This window comes from Cibotium barometz, chromosome 11 (assembly GCF_041138505.1).
Source record: "Cibotium barometz isolate CiBa-2024 chromosome 11, ASM4113850v1, whole genome shotgun sequence".
Taxonomy (NCBI): Eukaryota; Viridiplantae; Streptophyta; class Polypodiopsida; order Cyatheales; family Cibotiaceae; genus Cibotium; species Cibotium barometz.
In genome coordinates, this window is record NC_141056.1 from 48138485 (window position 1) to 48161641 (window position 23157).

General features: G+C 42.5%; 1 protein-coding gene across 1 annotated transcript; it reads left to right on the top strand.

Annotated features, from left to right (window-relative positions):
- The first annotated feature begins 7357 nt into the window (after nucleotides 1-7357).
- Nucleotides 7358-10336, top strand: LOC147634261 (protein KINESIN LIGHT CHAIN-RELATED 1-like). Its single transcript, XM_086805386.1, has 3 exons — nucleotides 7358-8562; nucleotides 8803-9686; nucleotides 9963-10336. The coding sequence occupies exons 1-3, from the start codon at nucleotides 7627-7629 to the stop codon at nucleotides 10177-10179; spliced, it is 2037 nt and encodes a 678-aa protein (XP_086661512.1). The 5' UTR covers nucleotides 7358-7626; the 3' UTR covers nucleotides 10180-10336.
- The last annotated feature ends 12821 nt before the right edge of the window (nucleotides 10337-23157 follow it).

The following is a 23157-nucleotide window of genomic DNA, read 5'->3' on the forward strand; positions in this document are numbered from 1 at the left end:
AGTGCTGCGATGTTTGCAAATGGTTCAGGAGTTGTTGCAGACACAGACATTTGGCATAAAAGGATTGGTCATGTGAATGTGCAGAGATTGAAGTCTATGCAGACAAAAGGAATTGTGACAGGGCTGCCAAAATTTAAAGTGGAAGGTATGCAGAAAATATGTGAAGCATGCCAATTTGGGAAGCAAACAAAGCATGTGTTTCCACGTAACAGATATGTGAGCAGAAATGCACTAGATGTTGTGCATTCAGATGTATGGGGTCCTACGAAGACCGTTTCTATGGGAGGCTGCAGGTACTATGTCACTTTCATTGATGACCACACAAGGAAAGTGTGGGTATATTTCATGAAGGAGAAGAGTGAGGTGTTCACTCACTTTCAAAATTTCAGAGTTTTGGTTGAAAAGCAAACAGGGAAATATGTTAAGTGCCTAAGGTCAGATGGAGGGGGAGAATACTTCTCCAATGAGTTCTCTGAATTTTTGAAGAAGAATGGTATTCGGAGACAGTTCACATGCAGATACACTCCGCAGCAAAATGGAGTTGCTGAGCGGAAAAACAGGCACATTGCTGAGATTGCGCGAGCATTGATGGAAGAGAAGAATATGCTGCATTGCTATTGGGCTGAGGCTGTTTCTACAGCAGTATACATCATGAACAGGACTCCAACTGCAGCCATACATGATGTAACTCCAGAGGAGAAGTTTACTGGCAGAAAACCAGATTTGTCTCATTTGAAAGTTTTTGGATGCATTGCATATGTGCATGTGCCAGATGAGCTGAGAACTAAGCTGGATCCGAAAGCTGAAAAATGTGTGTTTATTGGATACTCCCTTGAGCAAAAGGGGTACACGTGTTATAACCCTGCTACACGTGAGTTGAGGGTAAGCAGGGATGTTGTCTTTGATGAGATGAGCAGCTGGTATGCTGCTGAAAAAGAAGCTGTTGGGGCTGATGTGAGTGGAAGTGTGGTTGTACAGAATGCAGGTCAGCAATCACAGTCTTTGAGTGGACCAGGAGAGTCCTCATCTAGTGGGTCTGTTGATAGACCATGGAGTGGCAGGCTGCGTCATAATACCAGCCCTGCAAATGTGATTACTACATCACGTAAAGGAAAAGAGAAAGTGGTTGAGCCCCTTGGTATGCCTGACATTTCTGCAGGGCATTCTCATGTTGATGGAGAGTCTAGTGGCTCAGATATGAGCCTTGATGAGGAGCTTGGGATCCCAGCTATGAGAACACCTGGTGTAAAGAAGGCTATGGAGGCCATGAATGAAAAGCTGCGAAGATCAGGGAGAGTGAAGAACCCTGTGCAGAGATTTACATATGATGGTTATGTGGCACATCACTATGCATATATGGCAAAGGTTGTGCAGGTTGTAGAGCCCACATGTATTGATGAGGCTGTTGGAAATGTGTGTTGGGAGAAAGCTATGGATGAGGAGATGGATGCACTATATGGAAATGAGACTTGGGATTTAGTGCAATTGCCTGAAGGCAAGAAAGCCATTGGATGCAAGTGGGTGTACAAAGTTAAACATAACAGTGATGGAAGCATAAACAGGTACAAGGCTAGATTGGTAGCCAAAGGATATGCGCAGACATATGGGATTGATTATGAGGAAACTTTCAGCCCAGTTGCCAAGATGGCAACGGTGAGAGTTGTGATAGCAGTGGCTGCGTCAAAGAAATGGTCTTTACATCAGATGGATGTAAAGAATGCATTCTTGCATGGGGATTTGCAAGAAGAGGTGTATATGTTGCAGCCACCTGGATATGAGGATGTGGGTCACCCCGAGCATGTTTGCAGGTTGAAGAAAGCCTTGTATGGCTTAAAGCAAGCACCAAGAGCATGGTCTGACAAGATTTCTAAATATCTTGTCACTATTGGCTTTCATGTAGCCAATGCAGATTTCTCGCTGTATGTGAGACATGGTGATAGAGGGGTTGTGCTTGTTGTCATCTATGTAGATGACTTGATCATTACGGGGGACCATGATGCAGAGATCTTTGATGTAAAGATCTTGCTTAGACAGAAGTTTGAGATGAAGGATCTGGGAGAGCTCAGATATTTCTTGGGCATTGAGGTGATTAGGTCACCACATGGTATTGGATTACTGCAGAGACAGTATGGCTTGGACATGTTGTCCAAGTATGGTATGACAGGCTGTAAGCCTATTTCTGTGCCATTGGATCAGAATGGCAAGTTGAGTGCAGATTCAGGAGAGATCTTGGAGGATCCTACTATGTACAGGAGCATAGTAGGAAGTTTGATCTACATGACGATCACCAGACCAGATTTGAGCTATGCTGTTGGGTTGGTGAGTCAATTTATGCAGGTTCCACGGAAACCGCATTTGGATGCAGTGCGACGCATACTGAGGTATGTGAGGTCTACTTTGCATTGTGGACTATTCTATGAGACTGGGACAGAGATATGTGTACATGGGTACACAGATGCTGATTGGGCTGGTAGTATCTCAGACAGAAGATCTACCAGTGGATTCATGTTTTCTTTGGGGAGTGCTGCTGTGACTTGGAGCAGCAAGAAGCAGCCTACGGTTGCTCTATCGAGTACAGAGGCCGAGTATAGAGGAGCTGCTATGGCAGCATGTGAGGTAGCTTGGTTGAGAAAGCTACTTGCAGATTTGGGTCTATCAGTGGATAGACAAGTTGTCATTTTCTGTGACAACATTAGCAGTATACAGTTGGCCAAGAACCCAGTCTTTCATGATCGTACGAAGCATATAGAGGTCCACTACCACTTCGTCAGAGAGAAGGTCTTGTCAGGAGACCTTGACCTTGTTTATGTCAGCACAGAGGATCAGGTAGCTGACATCTTCACCAAAGCATTGGGTACAGAGAAGCTCCGCAGATTCAGGGCTTCACTTGGTGTACATGAGATGGAGTTGAGCTCGAGGGGGAGTGTTGAGATATCGAGCTCTAGTGAGGCGGTGGACACTGATGACCCGCCTGGGGGATAGGCCCCACACTTACACCACTGGCATGGTTGGTGAGATCTTGGGTGATATGCGGCCAGTGGGATGACAGGCTGTGTGACAGCCACTCTAGAGACTGGCATAGTTATAGCGCCAGCTCATTTAGTCGGGTTCACACTATAGAGAACCCGTGTATGTATTTGGTTGAGTACCTTTCATATTGTGTGTACTCTTATCTTGTATATTGTGTGTTGAGTGTTGAGTAGAGAAGAAGAAGATTTTCAGCCTCTCACCTTGTGTGTTCTCTATTAGGGTTTTGTGAGTGTGTGTGTGTGCTTGCAAGAGCTCAAGCTCTCTTCCCCCCTGCATCTTTTCATAAACTACTATTGTTTGTGACATAAAAATAAACTTGACTTACAAAATGACATAGGAGTCTACATAACTTAAAGAAATATCAATCTTTTTCAAATAAATTTATTTTATAAATTTCATGAATGTAAGACACTTTTTTTAATGGACTTTCTTGAGATAAATTCTACCACTATGCATAAATATGCACATTATTTGACAAGCACTCAAAAAATATTAGAATACACAACAATATAAGCTCCATAATTTATGAAAAATTCTACAAATATCCTTGAGTCTATTTATATACTTACCTTGACAATTTGTATGACATAATTATTTGCTCTATTATTTATAAGCAGATAGTGGGCATGATATACAACCAATGCTAAGAGTTTAAAGAGGTCAACTTATAGGTGTGCAAAGGTAGACTTCTATTCATATATATATATGTAGAAGATGGTAACTACAGAGGCTTTGAGTAAACCTAAGCATGTTAAAAGAGTAGAAATTTGAAATATTTTTTCAACAGGATAATTTTAGAGGTAGACATCATATAGCCTATGGGTGTAAATTTTGACCCACATAGGCATTTGTTTTCATGAAGGAAATTCTTGTTATGCAATATGGATAAGGGTGACGGAAAGAAATTGTAGCCTATATCATGTACATATGTGGTGGTGACAAAAATTCATAGTATGCATGTGTTGATGTTTGAACCAGATAGCCATTATCATGCATGTTGGTGATGGTATATCTAAGAGTAGTGTAGGAATAACATGTGAAGGATGTTGAGAGATGGTATGTCTAAGGGTAGTGTAGAATGAACTCTGGTTATAATTATTTGGAGGACATGCGAAGGATGCTGAGAGATGCAATCTTCGCTCGCGACATTGTCTTTGTGTACAAAGAGAAAAGAGAGGAGCTTAGGGCTTCTAGAATGGTAGTAGAGAAGAGCTTAGAGCTTTCACGATGACAGTAGATTCAAGGTCCCCTATGCTAGAGAGCATACTACTGCACATATGTTTTGCATCAAAGTTGATGCAAAACATCAAGTTTTGTGGGAAGTTGATGTTTTGCATAACGTTGATACAAAACATCAAGTATTGTAAAAAAGTTGATCTTTTGCATAGAGTAATCTTTCAATGACACTTGGGCAAGTAATCTAGTTGGCACCTGTCTTTAAATAATTCTTAAAAGTGTTGATACCATGCAAGAGTGACAAGGCAGCTCCTCCAACATAGAAAAGACACAAAGTTCAAGGAAGAGGTGACTAGAGATGCTCAAGACAGGATATCATTTAATGTGAATTTCGAAGTGAAATGTACATTATGTATATATATTATCATTTCCACCTACTAGTGGAGTTAATACATAAAAGGGGAGCCTTTTTAAGTAGTAGAAATAATAATGAAAAATTGGATGTGGGGTAAATAATTCTTGAAAGTGTTGATGACATGATAGAGTGAAAAGGGAGCTCCAACATAGAAAAGACACAAAGTTCAAGAAAGAGGTGACCGGAGAGGCTCCAGAGGAGATATTTTGATGTGAATTTCTAGGAAAAATGTGTATTATGTATATATATTATCATTTGCACCTACTAGTAGAGTTAATATGTAAGGAGAAGGACAAGGGAGCCTTTCTTTAATAACAAAATAATAATAGAAAAATGGCCGTGGGGTAAGAAATGGCACATGTGTCACATTGTGAAAAATGTTTTTAAAAAATTAAACAAGTTACAAATACATATGTAAAAGGATGTTTTACCAATTTGTAGTCTTTTTATTGTAAACACTAATTATACTTACACAAAGTGACTTGTAATCATTTCAATGACCATCACATTTCACTTAGAAAAATAAGGCATAAAATATGCAATTAAGTACATGAGATTCAACCACTCACAAAAGATTGCCAGTGTAGAAAATTAAAACACTCCTTCACAAACAACAAAACCCGCAAAGGACAAGACTAGAAACCAAACATAGGAGACTCTATGCTCTTATAGGAGAATCCAAAAAGTACCTAGGCCTAATGACACGGTGAGTAATGGGCATTAGGGATGCTCAAAGTGTAATGCATTGAAAAACACAAAAAGTTGATTTAACGCACATGAAGTTAGCTACCACAAGGTGGTCATAAAAAGGAAAATAAATTAACTACAAAAGTGTTGTTATTAAGTGCACCTAAAATCAACTAGCTTTTCATGGCATATGTTATACTTGCAACAGCTTAGGGAGATGCAAAAGCAAAGCCATTCTCGTTGGTTGGTCTGGCCATGTATCTCTTAATCAACTTCAAGGGAACAATATGGTTGATGAGCTTACAAAGATCCATGTGTCAAAAGCTTCTACAATCTAGCTTCTTATGTGCACTTAAGGATGAGGAGATGCGATGCTCTCACTTGCCATCAAAGGATCCACATCAATAAAACCAGGATGTACTATATTTCACTAACTTGTTGTAAATCTGTTGCCATTTTCATGCAAATTGCTTGATATTGGCTCATGGACGGTTGTGTTTGTGTACTCCATATGTGGCAATTGCTAACAAGAGAAGCCCTTTTAGAAAATAAGCTAGTTTTAAAAGAGCTAAGATATCTAAGGGCTCATTGTTTTCTTTTCCTCTTGAGTGCCTATATATGCATATCTCTCAAGAGATAAGGACTACATATGCATACCTCTCAAGTTGTAGGCTACTCAGAGATTTCCCATAATCATTTGACATAAACGCATTGTGCACGGTACAAAAAAATATGGGGTGTTACAAAAAAACAACACCTCAAACATAGGATATAGTTGAAGTTTAGCTACAGACAACATAGAGAACAAAAAATTCACTGTTGTTTGTAAAAGGGAGTGTGAAATACTTCTCTTAGCCAGTTATTTTTCTCTCAAATAGGTGGGCTAAGAAGTTTTCTTGACCACGAATGGTTGTGAAGCTAGCCTAAGTGTGAACATCATGACTTAAATTGGACTTGCAAGGAATAATTAAGTCTCACTATAACTAGACCTCAATTCATATGTTGAAATGTAAACACTACCTTCCTACAAACCACCAAAAGGATCCAGGCTACAAGATTTACACGTAAGGGTTCAAGTTACAAGCTTTAAACCAAATCAAATCTTGTTTCAATTACATTCACATACTCCAAGGTCCACATTACCTCTCATGCTTAAACTGGTTCAAGTTACAAGATTTAAACCAAATCAAATCTTGTTTTAATTACATTCACATACTCCAAGGTCCACATTACCTCCCATGCTTAAACTGGTTCAAGTCACAAGATTTACACCAAATCAAATCTTGTTTCAATTACATACACATACTCCAAGGTCCACATTACTTCCCATGCGTAAAGTGATGAGAGTAACTCAACCTAACCTCACATGCTAATAATTCACATGTTAATCTCCTTACAAACCACCAAACCCAATCACCCTAAGGAACTAGACCCCTCACACATTAACTTTTTATCATGAACCTAACTTAACTCCTTATACACTACCAAACTTAGACGTTTTACAAATCTATCTCGGGAAATGTAGAGCTAGAGTAGGATTTTTGCATATGGACGTGAGAGACTCCCCTATTCTCACGAATGGCGACATCCCCTATATTTCAGAGTCCCATACACTTTTCACCACATTTTTTGTTTCGAGCGTTGATGTGTGAAAGTCCTTAATCACCCTGGTCCCTGATGAACTAGACCCTTCACACATTATTATGAACCTAGCTGTCATTAAAATAAGAGTACTAAATGGTGACTAAAACACATTACAAATATTTCCAAATCTCGAATTTCCAAAGATAGAAATTTTAAAAAAAATCTTAGATCAGAATAAAAAAATCTATACTCTTGGCTCTCTTGATACTTACCACTAAACCTTTGTTTCTTTTGTTTTGGGACAATGTTTTGAACCTCAAATCTTAATGGTGTAAGGCTTAGGAGCCCTAATGAGGAAGTTTTTTTTTTGAATATGGTGATGGGACACGGGGGATGGCAAAGCAGTCACGACTCACGACTCACTAGCTAGCGTGTGATTGAGCTCATTGCCGTGCCTTCTGCCTTGTTTCTTGCCATTACTGCCATTGCAGAGAAGCCAGGCTTGTATTCACTCTCCCCAAGAACACAGAATTCAATTCCCTCCATAGCTCTGCTTTCCTTGCTTTTTAAACCTGCCATAGCTGTGCTCTTGAAGCTGCCATAGCCATCTCTTCTTTGCTCCTGAAACTTTACCTTGCCTTTTGCTCTTCGTGCTGGCACAGCCATATTTCCTTGCATTTTGAAGCTGCCGCAGCGATTGCTCTTATGGTACGTAGCTTCAGAAAGACATAGACATGCCTAGCTTTTCCATGGAAACCTCTCAACCTCGCCCCAGCTCTCCTGGTTACTACAGAAGAACCGGAGTGGAGCATGGCCTCAGAGCATCAAGAAGCACAAAAAACTCAGAAAGCTTCCCCAGTAGCCCCAGGATATTGGCAGCAGCCCCTCGCGAGTACAGTAACGTCTCCAGGCAGTCTTCTCTAGAAACTAGCCTCGAACACGAGGTCAGGGTTACTCCTGCAAGGATCTTCACCAGCCGGCAGCAGCAGAGAACGGCGGAGGATTTGGTAGCAACGGCGAGCGATGGCTATGGCGTGGATGAAAGGATGCCTCACAAAGGAGAGCGCATGTATGTCGAAAAGCCCACTAGAAGCGTTTCTTCCTGTTCAGAGAAGGTTAAAAAAACCAGATCGCAGATTGCTCACCATCGCAGTAGCAACAGCAACGACAGTTCCACGGTTGGAAACGATCTTCTCTCCGTGGTGGATAAAGAGGTTCTGTCAATCCCTAACAGCCAGGATCTAGGACCCCTGCTACTCAGATTGTCTACTGCTTTGCATCTGTCAGGAGAAAACTCCTCAAAGGCCCCTGAATGTGCAAGCAGAGCTACTAAATTCCTTGAAAAAGCTGCAGGGGGCAAGCCCAGCTTGGACCTTGTGATGAGTTTGCATATCCTGGCAGCAATCCACTGTAGGTCAGGTCAGTTTGAGGAAGCCATACCCATCCTGCAGCGGGCCATCACCATACCTGACCTCCAAGAAGGTGTGGACCATGCCCTTGCTGCATTTGCTGGATACATGCAGCTCGGTGACATTCTAGCATTGCTTGGCCAGCATGATAGTGCCCTCACCTGCTACAAAACTGCCTATCAAATGCAGAGAGATGCACTTGGAGAGATGGATCCTCGGGTCGGGGAGACATGCAGCTACCTTGCAGAAGCATACCTCAAGGTATTTAAAATGTACCTAGAATAGCAGGATGCTATGTAGGAGAAAAGTTTTCAACAAAAGAATGCATTTTCTCCTCCACCCACCATTGCCCCCATTTTGTTTATGGGAAAGAGTATCTAGACATTTATCTGATCTCCTCGATAAGAGTTTAAATATTTGTTGATTTCCCAAGGCCAGGTCAGTCTGTTTCCATCTTATCTGGATATTGAAGTCGTGTTCTTTCTCTGCTTGGATGTTCAGGCTTTGCAGTTTCAACAAGCAGCAGAACATTGTGAGCATGCACTCAAAATTCATAGTGTTCACAGCCAGTCAGGGTCTCTAGAAGAAGCTGCAGACAGAAGGCTCATGGCCCTAATTCTTAGTGGAAAGGGAGACCATGAAATGGCTCTTGAGCATCTGGTGCTAGCTAGTGTGGCTCTGAGGTCGAATGGGAAGGATGTGGACGTGGCTGCAGTTGATTGCAGCATTGGAGATGCTTATGTTGCATTGGGTCGGTTTGACGAGGCCATTTTCTCCTACCAAAAGGCCCTCACCATATTTAAATCAGTAAATGGAGATACCCATACTTCTGTGGCCTCAGTCTATGTTAATATGGCGGCGCTTCATATGAAAATGCGAAAGCATAAAGAATCCAAGAGCTACTGTGAGAGTGCCTTGAGAATCTATGGCAAACAGGATGCGGGGCACTCTCCGGATGAGATAGCTAACGGTTTGACAGAAATAGCATCCGTCTTTGAGAGCATGAATGAACGAGAACAAGCATTGTTTCTTCTCCAACGGGCTCTTGATATTTTAGAAGCCTTGCCAGGCCAGCAGAGTGCTGTAGCAGGTGTGGAAGCACAAATGGGTGTTCTATACTACTACCTGGGGAAATTTGAAGAGGCATTCATCGCTTTCAAGAGTGCAGTTTCAAAGCTGCAGTCTGGAGCTGAAAAGAAATCGGCCCAGTTGGGATTTGTTCTTAATCAGATGGGGCTTGCATGCGTGGGACTGAATGAGATCTGGCATGCTGCAGACACTTTTGAGGAATCCAGACACATTTTAGAAAAGGTTTATGGTCCACACCATGCTGAGACCTTGGCTGTTTGTAGCAATCTGGCGGGTGCATATGATGCATTGGGCAGGTGGTTACTTCTTATCTCTTTGCTGTATTTGTTTGTTTTTGAGGACAGGGTCAGAAGCGAGCAAGCTGGTTCTGAGACTCGATCTCTTTGCTGTATATGCTATGTCTACGGTTGTGTTTTTCGTGTTTGTGTGGGGGTGTGTGTGTGCAGTGGGCATGTGCACACGTGTGCATGCGGGACTGTGGGGTGGGTGGGATCCTCAGAAGTTACAGATCGTGCAGTATATGCAAAGTAGAGTACTGATGGTGGCTCATTGACAACTGTTGTAATGTGCAGGTCAGATGAGGCTATCTGTCTCCTGGAACACATCGTTGAAGTAAAGGAAGAGAGACTGGGAACAATGCATCCAGAAGTTGAGGAAGAACGGACCAGATTGTCTGAATTACTTCATGAGGCAGGGCGCTCGAGAGTTAGAAAGACGAATACCCTTGAAGAACTGCTGCTAATATCAAATGTCGCGAGCACACAGTATCAAAGAATGAAGATTGTTTAAAACCGATGGTGCATGTCGTAATGCTCTTGTAAACCTGGGTGAGAGCTCCCCTACTTTTAACGTATTGTGTACAGCAATATCACCTGGGGGAGACCTTGTAAAATGAAATGGTCATTAAAACAACATAAATGACCACTAGGTTCAGTCTTGCAGGATCTCCACAGCTCTGCTCGCGCCTGTGTGTGTGAGGTGTGTAATAAGTTTGATTGGGCAAGAGTATTGTAGGAGAGTGTGATTGGAAGGAAGATTCCAGCGTGTGGAGAGGATGAGGCGCGCGCTTTATCACCTGGTCCACTTGTGTAGCCATGTATCCCTTCTACGTCCCACCTTGATTCGTTTGTTTTCTCTCTCCACCATGCATTTCAACATGGTTTCGAGAGCCTGGTTCTGCCAATCACTCCCGTTTTTCTGTGTGTAGGACAAGCTTCTTTCAGAAGTCTCTAAGCTCATTGCCTGTCTGCTGCGCCTGTCTTCTCGAACCCATGCGTGCAGCCCGTGGGTGGCTTCTTCATAATTCTCACCAATAGGACTCATCAACGGCTCCTCCAGGCTCAACACGATATCCGAACTCCTCAATTATGAAGATGACCAAGACTAATGAAATTTATTATAAAACCAAAGCTAATTCTCATTTTTCCCAAGTGGCCAAAGTTTTCAAACAGATTGGGTCTCATGTTTAACACTTCGAAAGCACTCTTAATCTCGGGTTCCACATTCCAACTTTGATTCATTATGACTGCGAGCAGATCTATAGACTCAACCTAGCCTTGTCCCAATCCTATAGGTCTAGCCTTCTGTCCTCCACTCAGCCAATGGAGACGATGTGAACTCACACACCCATAATCTAAAATTATATTTTCGTTACACACACAACTTAGTTCAAAGTTCACACACACACACGACTAATAGGCATTTCTTAATAATAGAAGTAATACTCTTAGCTTCCAAATAAATATCAAGAGTATGAGAATCATCTCAGATATATTATCACACAATGCCAAACCACCAAGAATTCTCCTCGCACCACAGTCGTGATCCTTAGACTAGGATTATATGAGCCTAAACACTCATGGACCACTAATCCTTAGACCATCCTTTTTTTTTAATGCAAAGAATTTTATATTAAGTATCAAAATAGATACAGCACCCTAAGGTGAACACTGGAGCTTATGGACTTTCCTAAGTAGTAGATCCACAGTAGCTTTTATCTTCCCTCTCTCCCTAGTACTTGCTAGTACAAGACCTTCTACCACTAGATTCCTTACTCTCCCTATGAAGCTATAGTCACAGCTGGATCCCCTGTGTAGTATAGCATTCCTAGATTCCCATATCCTGCTTAGTATCAAGCCTCTCAGTGTTTGCCACACTTGATATATGGCAGGGTTCATCTTGCCCTTGCATCCAATGACTGCTTGCTTCCAGTTGATCTTGTCAAGCACTCCACAGTCACTAAGGATTCTGTTGATTGCTGTCCAGACAGGGTACACCTCCTTGCACTCCCAAAAAGCATGCCTCATAGATTCCTTATGGGTTTTGCACCTGGGACAGTAAGGGTTCCCCTGGCTCCACTTGCTGGTTATGCCCCTAACTGGTAGTTTCCTGTTCAGTATTCTCCACAGGAGTAAGTCCAATCTGCCTGAGCCTGTAGAGCCCCATGTCTGCCTGGCTCTCTGCCTGTAATAATCCACTATCAGAGTGCAGTTTTCCTTCTTCCAGGCAAGCAACAGCTATTCTCATAGCCCATTTTTGTCTAGACACCTTGGGTCTTATGCTTGGGAGGGACCAATACTTGATGCTAACACTTATGGTCACCATTGGGGAGGTGGGCCATTCCCTCCTGATATTGCTGAGTACATGTAGCATCAGTCTTTGCTCTTCATTGTTAAGTGCATTCCATCTACCAGCAGGGATCAGCCATTGTTTAGTAGTAGAGCACCAAATGTCCTTGAACTTTGCCAGACCCTTTGCTTCCAGCTGGGTTAGCTTCCACTGCTGGGACACCATTTTGCATTGCATCTTTGCAAAGCCATATGCTCTGCTCTAGGGATGAGTCAAACCGGGAACCCATCCATACTCCCTCCTTAGTTGTTGCTTTCCAGCTGTTTACTAGCTTCATGGTAAGGGAGGAGTTCCAGCCCTTTAGCTTGTCAGGGTGCATTAGCTTATCAATCCAGCTTGTATTGAGCCATTGGGAGCCTTTAAGTGAGGCCTACTCAATTCTCCACTTAATAATCTGTGCCCAAGGTTGTGGGCTGTCCAGTTTGGAACCCATTTGTTAAGCAGGCCTTGAGCCTTAGCTATAATATCAGGGATCCCCCAGCCCCCTTCCTCCCTAGGAGAGCAGATCTGCTCCCATGAAATAAAGGACCAGGTCCTCTTATCTGCAAAACTCCAGAGGAATTCTCTGAACTGCATTGCAAGCTTGTTCCAGTCATTACCTGAGAACTTCAGTAGTGTGGCAACATACACAGGAAGTGCCATGAGGATGTGCCTTAGTGCAATGATTCTACCAGCCAAGCTGAGTCTTAAATGGGCCCTGGCTTTGATTTTCCCTCTAATTCTATCACTAAACCAGGTAAAACATTGGTGGGGAGTCAGCCCCAGCCCTATAGGGCAACCCAAATATCTGATAATCTTCCCAGGACCCAAGTCCTTCAACCCCAAAGAGGCCAAACAGTCATCCCTATCAGAGAAGCTCAGTTTAATACACTCTGTTTTGTGGGGCAATTTTGGAGCCTGACACAGCACAGAAGTTGTCATACATTTGCATCAATCCCTTGATAGATTCTTCACTACACTGCACTATGTTGCAATTGTCATCTGCAAAGAGTTGGGTGGAGAAGGGTTGACCTTGGGGCAGCATCAGAGGCTTCAAGGTACCCTTATGAATCAGTTTGTCTACATTTCTCAACAGAGGGTCAGTTGCTAGGGCAAAGAGCAGGGGGGCCAATGGGCACCCTTGTCTCAGAGATCTTGCTAGTTGAAAGCCATCAGACACATAACCATTGATCTGAATCTGTGCACATGCATTGCTGAAAAGTGTCTTGACCATTCCAAGAAACTGCATGCCAAAGCCCATTTTCTCCACAACTGCTAGTAGGTATTCCCAGCCTACCCTGTCTCATAAGCCTTCTCTAAATCCATATTGATCATTACATGTTCAACCCCTTGATCAGAAGCCCACTCCATGGCTGTGATTACATTTAGGATGGCTTCATGGATACTCCTCCCCTGAACAAACCCAAACTGCATAGGGTGAACTACTCTAGCCACAGTGGCTTTAATCCTGTATGCCATGGCTTTAGCCATAACCTTGTAAACTGTGTTGAGCATGGTCAAGGGCCTGTAGTTTTTTATCTCCAACCTGTCACCTCCCTTGGGTATCAGGTTGATCAACCCTGTGTTAATGTCCTGTGGGATATCACCATTAGCTCTGAATGCATTAAGCAGGTCACACAGATCATCCTTAGCATACTTGATAAGCTCTTGGAGGACTTCTGCCTGGATACCATCAGGACTAGGAGCTTTCTCCTTTTTCATAGAGAGGACTACATGCTCAACCTCATATGAAGAGAAAGGTCTGCCAAGTAGAGCTTGGGTTGCCAGGGATAGTGCTTTCTACTGGCTCCAAGAACTCCTAGAGTTTAGCCATATAGCTATCCTCAATACATAAAGGTGAGCCCACAATATTAGAGAGGGTCTGGACAAAGAGTTTATTCACACTTTTTTCATCTGTAACTATAGACCCATCTGGGCCTCTGACTGCAGCTATAAGCTCATTGTCCTTCTTGGCTCTAAGTGTTTTGAAAAATACCCTAGATGGAGTGTCCCCTGTTTTGAGCCAATACAAGCCTGTCTGTACTCTTGCTGCATCTGCCCTTTCCATTTCAATGGCCTTAGCTTTATCCTCAAGGGTGTAGAGCAGTGTGTTGAGAATGGAATCATCTGAGTTGTGACCACAAGCAAGTCTTATCTTCTCAAGTGCAGTCTCTAGCCCCATTGAGTCTGCTCTCCTTTTCTTGGCTCTTCTCTTGCCCGTCCTTTTGGCCAGGTTGATTACTGCCTCCATCCCTTTCTGCCATCTGACAATGGGGTTTGGAACACCAGATACTACTTGCAGCCAAGCTTTTTCCATCTCCTCACAAAAGGCTACATCCTTCAAGAATGAAACATTGAACTTAAAGGGTGGGGGTCCTTTACTGACTTTCCTGTCTATTTTACATTTGAGGCTTATGGATACTGGAGTGTGGTCAGAAACTGTGTGGCAGTGTAGCAGCTTCCCCTTAATTTCATGATGGGTCTAGGACCCTTGCTCAGAGAGGTACACTCTATCCAATCTTCTTGCAATGAGTCTCTGCAGGGTGCCTATTGTTCCATGTTGGGAGCATGCATGGCTCACAACCTTTCAATTCTGCAGCATCTCTGATGTCAAACTTTCTGGCCCAATTATCCCAATGGGGGGATGGAGCATCAACTGCTGGTTCAAAGTTCCAGTCACCTGCAAAGCAAAATGGGGACATCCCAGTCTAGCTGGTAAAGCAAATCCCACACCAGTCTTCGCTCTGGTTCAGAGTTGGGTGCATACACATTAATGAGACCAATCACTTCACCTTCCACATGGACCTTACATGCAATCATTCTACCAAAGGGGGGCCTGATTACCTCCTCAACTCTATGTCTCCTGTTCACTAGTGTCATACAACCCCCAGTACCTCTGTCTGAGGTGCGTACCATACATTCAAACTGCTTCATGTTAAACAACATGGAGCCTGTCTTGGTTTCCTGTAGGAACAAAAAATCAGGCTTCTCCTGACTGAGCAAGTGCCTGACATAGCCTTGCCTGGCTGGGCTACACATACCCCTTACATTCCAGGAGATTAGTTTTAAGGGTCTTGAGTACATATTATCCATCAGCAAGATTGATAGTGGTATATACCTCATCCTCTTGACTATCCAAGAGTACAGCAAACTCCCTAGACCTATTCCTAGCTGCCTTTTTAATGCTACCCTTGAGCCTGATTCTGTTGGTGATGTCATGAAGGGCTTTGCCTGTGTGTGCTGCCTACTGCCTGCCTTAGTGGTTGTTTTCCTTTGCTTGGCTTGTTGCCAGCCATCATTCTGCTGCTTCTCCACCACCTCCTTATCCTGGTGATTTGTAGCAGGGGGAACTTGGGGGGTGACTTTACCCTTGCCTTTGTCTTGAGGAGCTGCTGGAGGAGGGACCTGAGAGCTCCCTTCTTTAGATTGCGCCTGGGGAAGGGCCTGCTGCTCTGTTGGTCAGGTTTTTGCTGAGCCTGAGGTGGGACCTTGGGGTTCCCTGGGTGAGTTGTCTGCTCTGGACATTCCCTTGCAAAGTGGCCTTGCCCTCTACATTTGTAACAAGAGTCTGGGAAGGCTTGGAATTTGACTGCAATATCCACTTCCAATGTGAACTGTATCACATCTGGAACCTCAACCCTTCTGTCCCCAGAGAACACATGCCCTCTTAGCTAACTTACTTTCACGCATGCCTTCCTTATGAGTGTACAGGACCTTCCCCAGAGCTCCTGCCATGACTTTGACTTGGTCCCACAAGTAGTATGGTAGCTCAGGGAACTCAATCCATACATGGCACTGGTATTGAAGCATCTCTTCTAGTTTGATGGAGGGGGCCCATGGCACAGTATACACCAGGTTGCCTTTAAAAGCTGCAACTGTCCCAAGCACATAATCTCTCTGGGCTTCAGTCTCCATAATGGCCTGGAAGAAACCTTTGCCTGCAAAGTGTGACTTACTAAGTCGAGCCCTGCCCCCATACACCTCTGCAAACCATCTTCTGAACTCATCCTCAGAAGGTGGTTTCCCCATAAAATACATGTATACCCCACAGGACATTGCTTTATGCAGCCCTGCAATTGCCTTCCCCATAGACAGTTCCACCTTGGTCTGGAAGACCTTCTTGCCTTCCCCATTCTTGGCAGATAGCTTGTCCATGTCCTAAGCCATCTCTTGATACAAGGAGGCTTGGGTCTCCTCAGAGATACCCCCATACTGCAGCTTTTCTGCATAAGTCTGCTCCATATTACTGAAGGCCTGATCTAGACATGACCTCTTCCTACTTGGCGCCTGCCCACCCACGCTGTCCAGGGGACCATCCCCGAAGCGCGCCCTTACAGCTGAACCGTCGATCTCCACCTGTACCTCTGCGTTCGTCAAGAAGTCCCTGTTATCGTTTTGTCACTTCTACCTTAGACCATCCTTAGATCGAGACATTGAGATGATTGAAGGATCCCTACAATGTTTCGCATCTGCCTCAATACAAATGCCCAAATAATCCTAGGAGTTGCTTCTATTTATCATTACCTATTCCAAAAGCATGAACACTCAAGTACCGCGTCAAGAGCAATGTATATGTCTAGTATCAGCATGTATGCTTAGCCACTAGGCACTACACTACTCGTTTCACGTTAGAGACTTCCTATCCTCACACCAATGATGCCAAGAGAACACCCATGTTCGGTCGAGAGGGGTCAAGGTCTCGGCGGACGATCACCTTTATATGATGCACCTTGCGGATGACACCCATACACAGTAATCCAGTGAAGCTACTGTGTCGAGAAGTGGATGGTGTGGATGGTTGAGGATATACCGTGATTTGGTGACGAGATTAAGTGGTTAATGTGGAACTGATCTATAGCCAGAGGTAGGGCAAAGTGATGGGAAGCTTTGGGTAGCCTTGATAATAGTAGACATCTTGTCAAGGTGACATGGGAAGTGATAGGCAATGTAGAGATACTTTATGTTGAGTCTCTGTTGGTTGTGTCAAAATGGTGAGGACAAGGAATTGTGACACAACAGCCAACAATTAGTCTGAATGAACACGTTGAAATTGAATCAGCACTGTTTATATTACTGAATCAGATGGGATACAACAAATGATAGATTTTGACTCTATTGTGGAAGGGCTGATTCCCAAAACCCTATCCTAATGCTAAGGAGCTTAATTAACTTAGATACTATAATCAATAAAATACTATGAGTGTAGGCTAGGCTACACACTAAGCAGACAGCTTCTTGTACACTTCTTGTTTACTCTTGTTCACTATCTGCAGTTGCATATGAGACGAGATTTTATGGTGATCTCGATAGGTGAACAGCTCATCGTCGTAGATAGACGTGTCGTGATTTCAACTTCATCTCCGTAATCTTGTCGTCGATCCAGTTAGCTAAATTGCATTGGTTAGCTCTGCAAAATTATCTCTTGAGAAGACAGCAACCTGTAATTCTTCCTTTGATGTAGGAATTCTTTCACCAAATAGGCATCATATTTCCAAGGCTTTGCAAACGTTAGATGGTGTGAACTTGCATCTTTTAACACCTTTCCTCAAGATCATCAATATCTGTGAACCTTTGTTAGATATTTGACTACAAACTGATATAGTTAGCTGACTCATATAGTTGATTCAGTCAGCTGATTCAAAAAACTGACTCTAACAAACTCCGCAAGTTGGAAGTTACCTTTAACATAACTCAGATAGTTGATTCAATCAATTGACTCAGACTACTAACTCAGACCTTCAAAATGAAAAATCAAAAAAAAAATCTAAAACATGTTTATTTTGTGGAAGTCAATCGAGCCTTCCCTTCCAAGCATGGAGCAACTGTGGAGCCTTCCCTTACTTTTCAAACACCTTCCCTTAAGGGAAGCTCCATCATGCCAAGGCCTACTCTCTGCTTGAAAAAGAGCTCTTTGCCTAGGGATTTAGTGAAGATGTCTGCAACATTCTCTTTGGTATTGCAATGCCGCAACACTATGTCACCTGCGTGTATCTTCTCCCAGATAAAATATTCTTTGACTTCAATATACTTGGTCCTTTGATGCATGATTGGATTTTTGGCTAAGGCTTCAACTGATATGTTACCAAAAAGAATAGGAGTAGAACCATCTTTCTGCAAGCATCGTTTCAGCCAGATAGCTTTACAGGTTGAGGTGGTTAAAGCCTTGTATTCAACCTCTGTAGAAGAACGACTGACTATATTCTACTTCTTAGAACACCATGAAATGGCTCTTGTACCAAGAAAGAATGCATTTCCATTGATCCTTCTTCTTTCCACTGAGCACTCTTTTGGTTGTAGTTCGATGAGATAATTTGGGCTCTGCACAAACTGAGCAAGACTATTTATTGCAAAACAGAGGTTAGGCCTAGTGATAGTCAAATAATTGAGAGAACCAATGAGTTGCCTATACAAAGTAGTATCAACAACAGGATGTCATGTTTCATCCTTTGTTAGCTTCAAAGTGGATTCCATTGGTGTAGACACTGGCTTGTAGGTCTCCATACCAAACTTCAAGAGAATAATCTATAGGTACTTTTGTTGAGAGATGAAGATACCACCACCTACTACTTGCTACTTCAATCCTAGGGATATAGTGCATGTATCCAGGATCTTTCATTTCAAACTCAGCTGAGAGTTTAGATTTGACAGATGCAACCATGGTTGCATTTCTTCTTGTCAAAATCAAATCATCAACATACAGAAGAACAAGAACAATGCACTTTCCTTTCACCATGTCGTAGAGAGTATAATCTGCATTACTCTTCTGGAAACTGTGAGCTTTGAGATTCTCATCAATTCTACCATACCAAGCTGTTGCAGCTTGTTTCAGGCCATACAAGCTGCTTACAAACAAGATGCTATGTTCTTGCTTTGACATAACGTGCAGGCTGATGCATGTAGACTTCTTCCTCAAGTTGGCCATTGAGTAAGGCATTGTTGACATTCATTTGCCACAATTTTCACTTATGAAGAGAGGCTAGAGAAAGGACTAACCTAATGGAATTCATCTTGGCTTATTGGTCCAAAGGTCTCTTCATAATCAACCCCTGTTTTCTAGCAAAATTTAGCCACACATTTTGCTTTGTACATGTCTGTCTTTCCTTCCTTGTACTTTAGCTTGTAAATCTATTTGTTGCGGCCTATGGCTTATTTGTTGGGTGGTCCAAGTGGACATAGATCCCAAGTGTGATTCTTGTGCAATGCAGTCATCTCTTTGTCCATTGCATCTGTCCATTTTTTCTTATCACAAGCATCCTCATAGAAGAGAAGTTCATCATGCTGCATCAATGATGTTAAGAGAGCATAATTTGTTTGTTCAAAGTCTAAATTGTTACCTCTATGATATGCTAACCTTCGGGGCTACCTTCTGTCTCTGGTAGACCTCCAGGGCTGCTTGGTGGGCATCATCTTCTTCCTCCAATTCTTCTCAATGGAGTCCTCCAAAGGTGCTATGTCCCCTTTGAGGGGAGTTGATGAAGAAGGGGTTTTTGTATCTGATGGATCAGCTGATGGTCGGCTACTGGTAGGCTCACCAAATATCAAATCCCTTGGCACAAATGTCTCCTTCTTAATTGGATCATAGAGTTTGTAAGCCTTATTTTCACTACTATATCTAGCAAACGCACACTTTCTTGACTCGTCATCAAACTTTTTCTATGTGCTAAAGAGCCAAATATTATAAGATGATGTACCTAAGGCTTGAGTCCATGAAAGGCTTCATATGGGGTGATGCCTTGGAGTGCTTCAGTTGGGACTTTGTTTATCAGGTAGCATGATGTGCTGACAGCTTCAGCCCAGTAGGTATTGGAGAGGTTCTTCTCCTTTAGCATACACCTGGCTAACTCAAACAGAACTTTGTTCTTCCTCTCAGCAACTCCATTTTTCTGAGGTATATAGCAGCAGGTTAGTTGCCTTATGATGCCATACTCAAGAAGGTATTTGCTGAAGTCTTTTGAGAAGTATTCACCTCCATTATCTCACTTGTGGACCTTGATGCTTCTACCTATCATATTCTGAATCATAACATGAAATTCTTTAAAAATGCCAAATACTTCAGCTTTGGATTTCATGAGTAATCATCTATGAAGGAAACATAGTATGTATCACCACCAAATGAAGAAGTGTGGGCTGACTCACAGACATTTGTGTGAATGAGGTCAAGGACTCCTGTTTCTCTACTTGTGCTTCTAGAAAATGGTACTCTAGATTGCTTTTATCAACTTTTTGTACGGATGGTATGCCCAAAACTATACCTCTTGATTTCAGTAGACACATGTTATTGAAATTCAGGTGAGCATACCTTTTATGCCATAATTATAATGGGCGTACGGAGGTTGACTTATCAACTTGCATTGCTAATAATTTTCTACTGGTCCACTCAACTTGAAGAGTTTTTCGTGCTTTTGACCTCTTTTGACAATATTGTAACTATGCTGAAGATCTCTGATCAGGCATTATTGACCTTCACATTCCACTTTGAAGCCTTTATCTACCATGGCTCCTACTGAAAGTAAGGTCTTGGTGAGTGAAGGCACCACAAGAGAACATCTCCAAGATGCTTCCTTTCCCCTGTGTTCAACTCAAGGAAAACTTCTCCTTTACCTGCTGTGATAGAATTAGGAGTTCTGTCTGTAGTATAAATCAAACCATCATGAGTAGAATCCAACTTAGAAAAATATTCAGCATATGAGAAATCATGCGGGAGCTTGCCCCACTATCAATCCACCATGGTTCCTGCTTGTTGCTGCCATGGTCTACATGATTGGCCTCTTTGATCTCTTCAATAGAGAAAAAAGCTCTTAAAATTTTAATTTCCATACTTTAAAATTTGTTAGCAGGTTGTAGCTTATTCAATGTGTGTTTTTTTAAGATTCTTTTTATGTTTTTGGCACCTTAAGAAAGAGTGAGTCTTTGTTATGACAAAGAGTGACTCTTAGTTACAGAGAGTAAGGGTTTTCAAGGAGTGAGGGCGCCCGAGCAGAGCGGAATAGAAGGGCGGCAATTGGAGGAGCTATGGCATCTCCTCAACGTTTTCATGCTTATGCATATCTTGCTCATCTAGGATAAGAAAAAAAGGGGCAAAGCAACCCGTGCCAGTGTGCAGGCTGCTTTGCCCCTTTTTTTCTTCTTCTCCTTCCTTTTCAAGATGCAGCCAAGGTCACCATTACCATGATGGGGATGATGTTTAAAAAATGGAGTAAAGCAGCTTGCACCAATGCGGGCTACTTTGCCCCATCTTTTTTCTTTCTCCTCTCCATGTCCATGGCTCTGAGGGCTCATCGAGCATTGCCATTAATCGTCAAGCACAAGCTTGTCATATGGTAGTAGCTATCAACAATACACAAGAAAAATCTTGTTATAAAGGCCCATTGGTACTAGTAGAGCCCACAGAGGCCATGGCCATGGGTAGAAGATGGAAAAAACAGTCCCAAAGTAGCCCACACTGGCGTGGGTTGCTTTGGCCCCCTTTTTTTCTTCCCCATCCCATGACTATGGCTTTGAGGGCTACCATTCAAGGTGCCCTGCGTGCCCAAAAAGGTCAACCATGCAAGTCCCTTGTGTTGCATTTGTTTAAAACAATCTAGTGCTTCCTCATGTTGGCCTTGTTGGCCATATCCTTGGATTTGTTTACTCTAAGAGACAACATCCCAAGAAGGGACATTCTTAAGCACACAACTTGAGTTGCGAGATATGGCCAACATGGCCAAGATGAGCCAAGATATGCCCAACATGGCCAAGATGAGAAAACCTTATATCCATCTATGACACAAGGCTTCAAAAGCATCAAAATAATCGATTCAAAAGTTCTTATGTGTTGCCAGTGTAATTTAAATTAAAGTGCTCTATGATAATTAGAGAACATTGTTAATATTCAGCAGAGAATAGAACCAAAGATAAAAGTAGGGGCTATTTTTAGCTTAAGGGCTATTTTAGAGGGGTCTTTGATATTGTTGGGCTATTTTAGTAGAAACATTTTTAGGGAAATTTGCCCATTTTTTTAAAAAAAATTAGTGGGTTTTGGAGAAAATTTCGCCAGAAGTAAACTACATAATACCATATAAGATAGAAAATCTCATGAATAGAACCCTGTATGTTCATGCATATTTTGGTCATGTTTGAGCCATATGTATGTTTGAGCATGGACTTTAAGCACAATGATGAGAAGAACACATTTAAGCTATGACACTACCTCTCAAAAGTTTTTTTAGAGTTTTTTTTTTGCAATCCAAAAGATTGCACAAAGAGAGCAAGCAAGAGAAGCAGAAGGGGTGGAGGGAGATAGGGAACGGATACTGTGGACTCTTCATTGATTCATAATGATTTCACTCGTGAGCATGAGACATCACACAATGAGTTCGGAGATGAGAGCATCCATGAGGTCCATGAGGGAAATTTAGGTGATGATGGCTCTATTGAGCAAAAGGTAAATCTTCAGACTGTGCCCTATGTAATGCCATACGAGGCCCTTCAGCAAGATGGTATCAATGATGAGGGCAGCATCTCCATGGTAAAGGGTGGGGATATCCTATCCACCAAGATAAGGATAGTTAGCTGCTTTTAGCGTCCACCTATACCTTTGTGTCACTTGATTCCCTTTGCAAGGGTTAAAGGCCTCCATTTTGCTACCTTGAAGGTAGCATTTGGTCATGAGGGATATATGGTAGAGAAGGGAGTGTCTATTGTTTCCCTTTTGACTATATACAATCACTTTAGTTTATGAGAACATCAAGAAGGATTGGGATGCACATTGGGTGGAGATCAATAAAGAGTCTGAGGATGAGATCCGTGCACGACCAGAGCTACAAATTTTGGAGAATTATATGTTGTATGTGTGGGAGGAAAATCATCAAGCTGTTACACGGACAACCATAATCAAAGAGAAATTCTCAAATACAAGATCTAAACATGTGCATGTTGTTTGTATGGTGGATTGATCCTACAAAATTGAGTGAGATTGCAAGTTTCTGTCTGGACTTCACCAGATGAACTTGTAAGTTAACCTTTGATTAAGTGTAGAGCAAATTGAGAAAAAAATCAACAAAGGGTTCCAAGCCACGGTTTCCCCTAACAAGAGGCTACCTTGGGAGACTTATTCATCATGTAAGTGTTGTACATTAGGAAGAATCTTTTGCTTTATTTTTTTGGTCAAGAAATGTATTT

What these genes read in the sequence shown, in the direction of transcription:
- LOC147634261 (XM_086805386.1), top strand. Translation starts at nt 7,627, where the DNA reads ATGCCTAGCTTTTCCATGGAAACCTCTCAACCTCGCCCCAGCTCTCCT. An exon ending in TTGCAGAAGCATACCTCAAG is followed by an intron (nt 8,563 to 8,802) that starts GTATTTAAAATG and finishes TTGGATGTTCAG; the next exon opens with GCTTTGCAGTTTCAACAAGC. An exon ending in GCATATGATGCATTGGGCAG is followed by an intron (nt 9,687 to 9,962) that starts GTGGTTACTTCT and finishes TGTAATGTGCAG; the next exon opens with GTCAGATGAGGCTATCTGTC.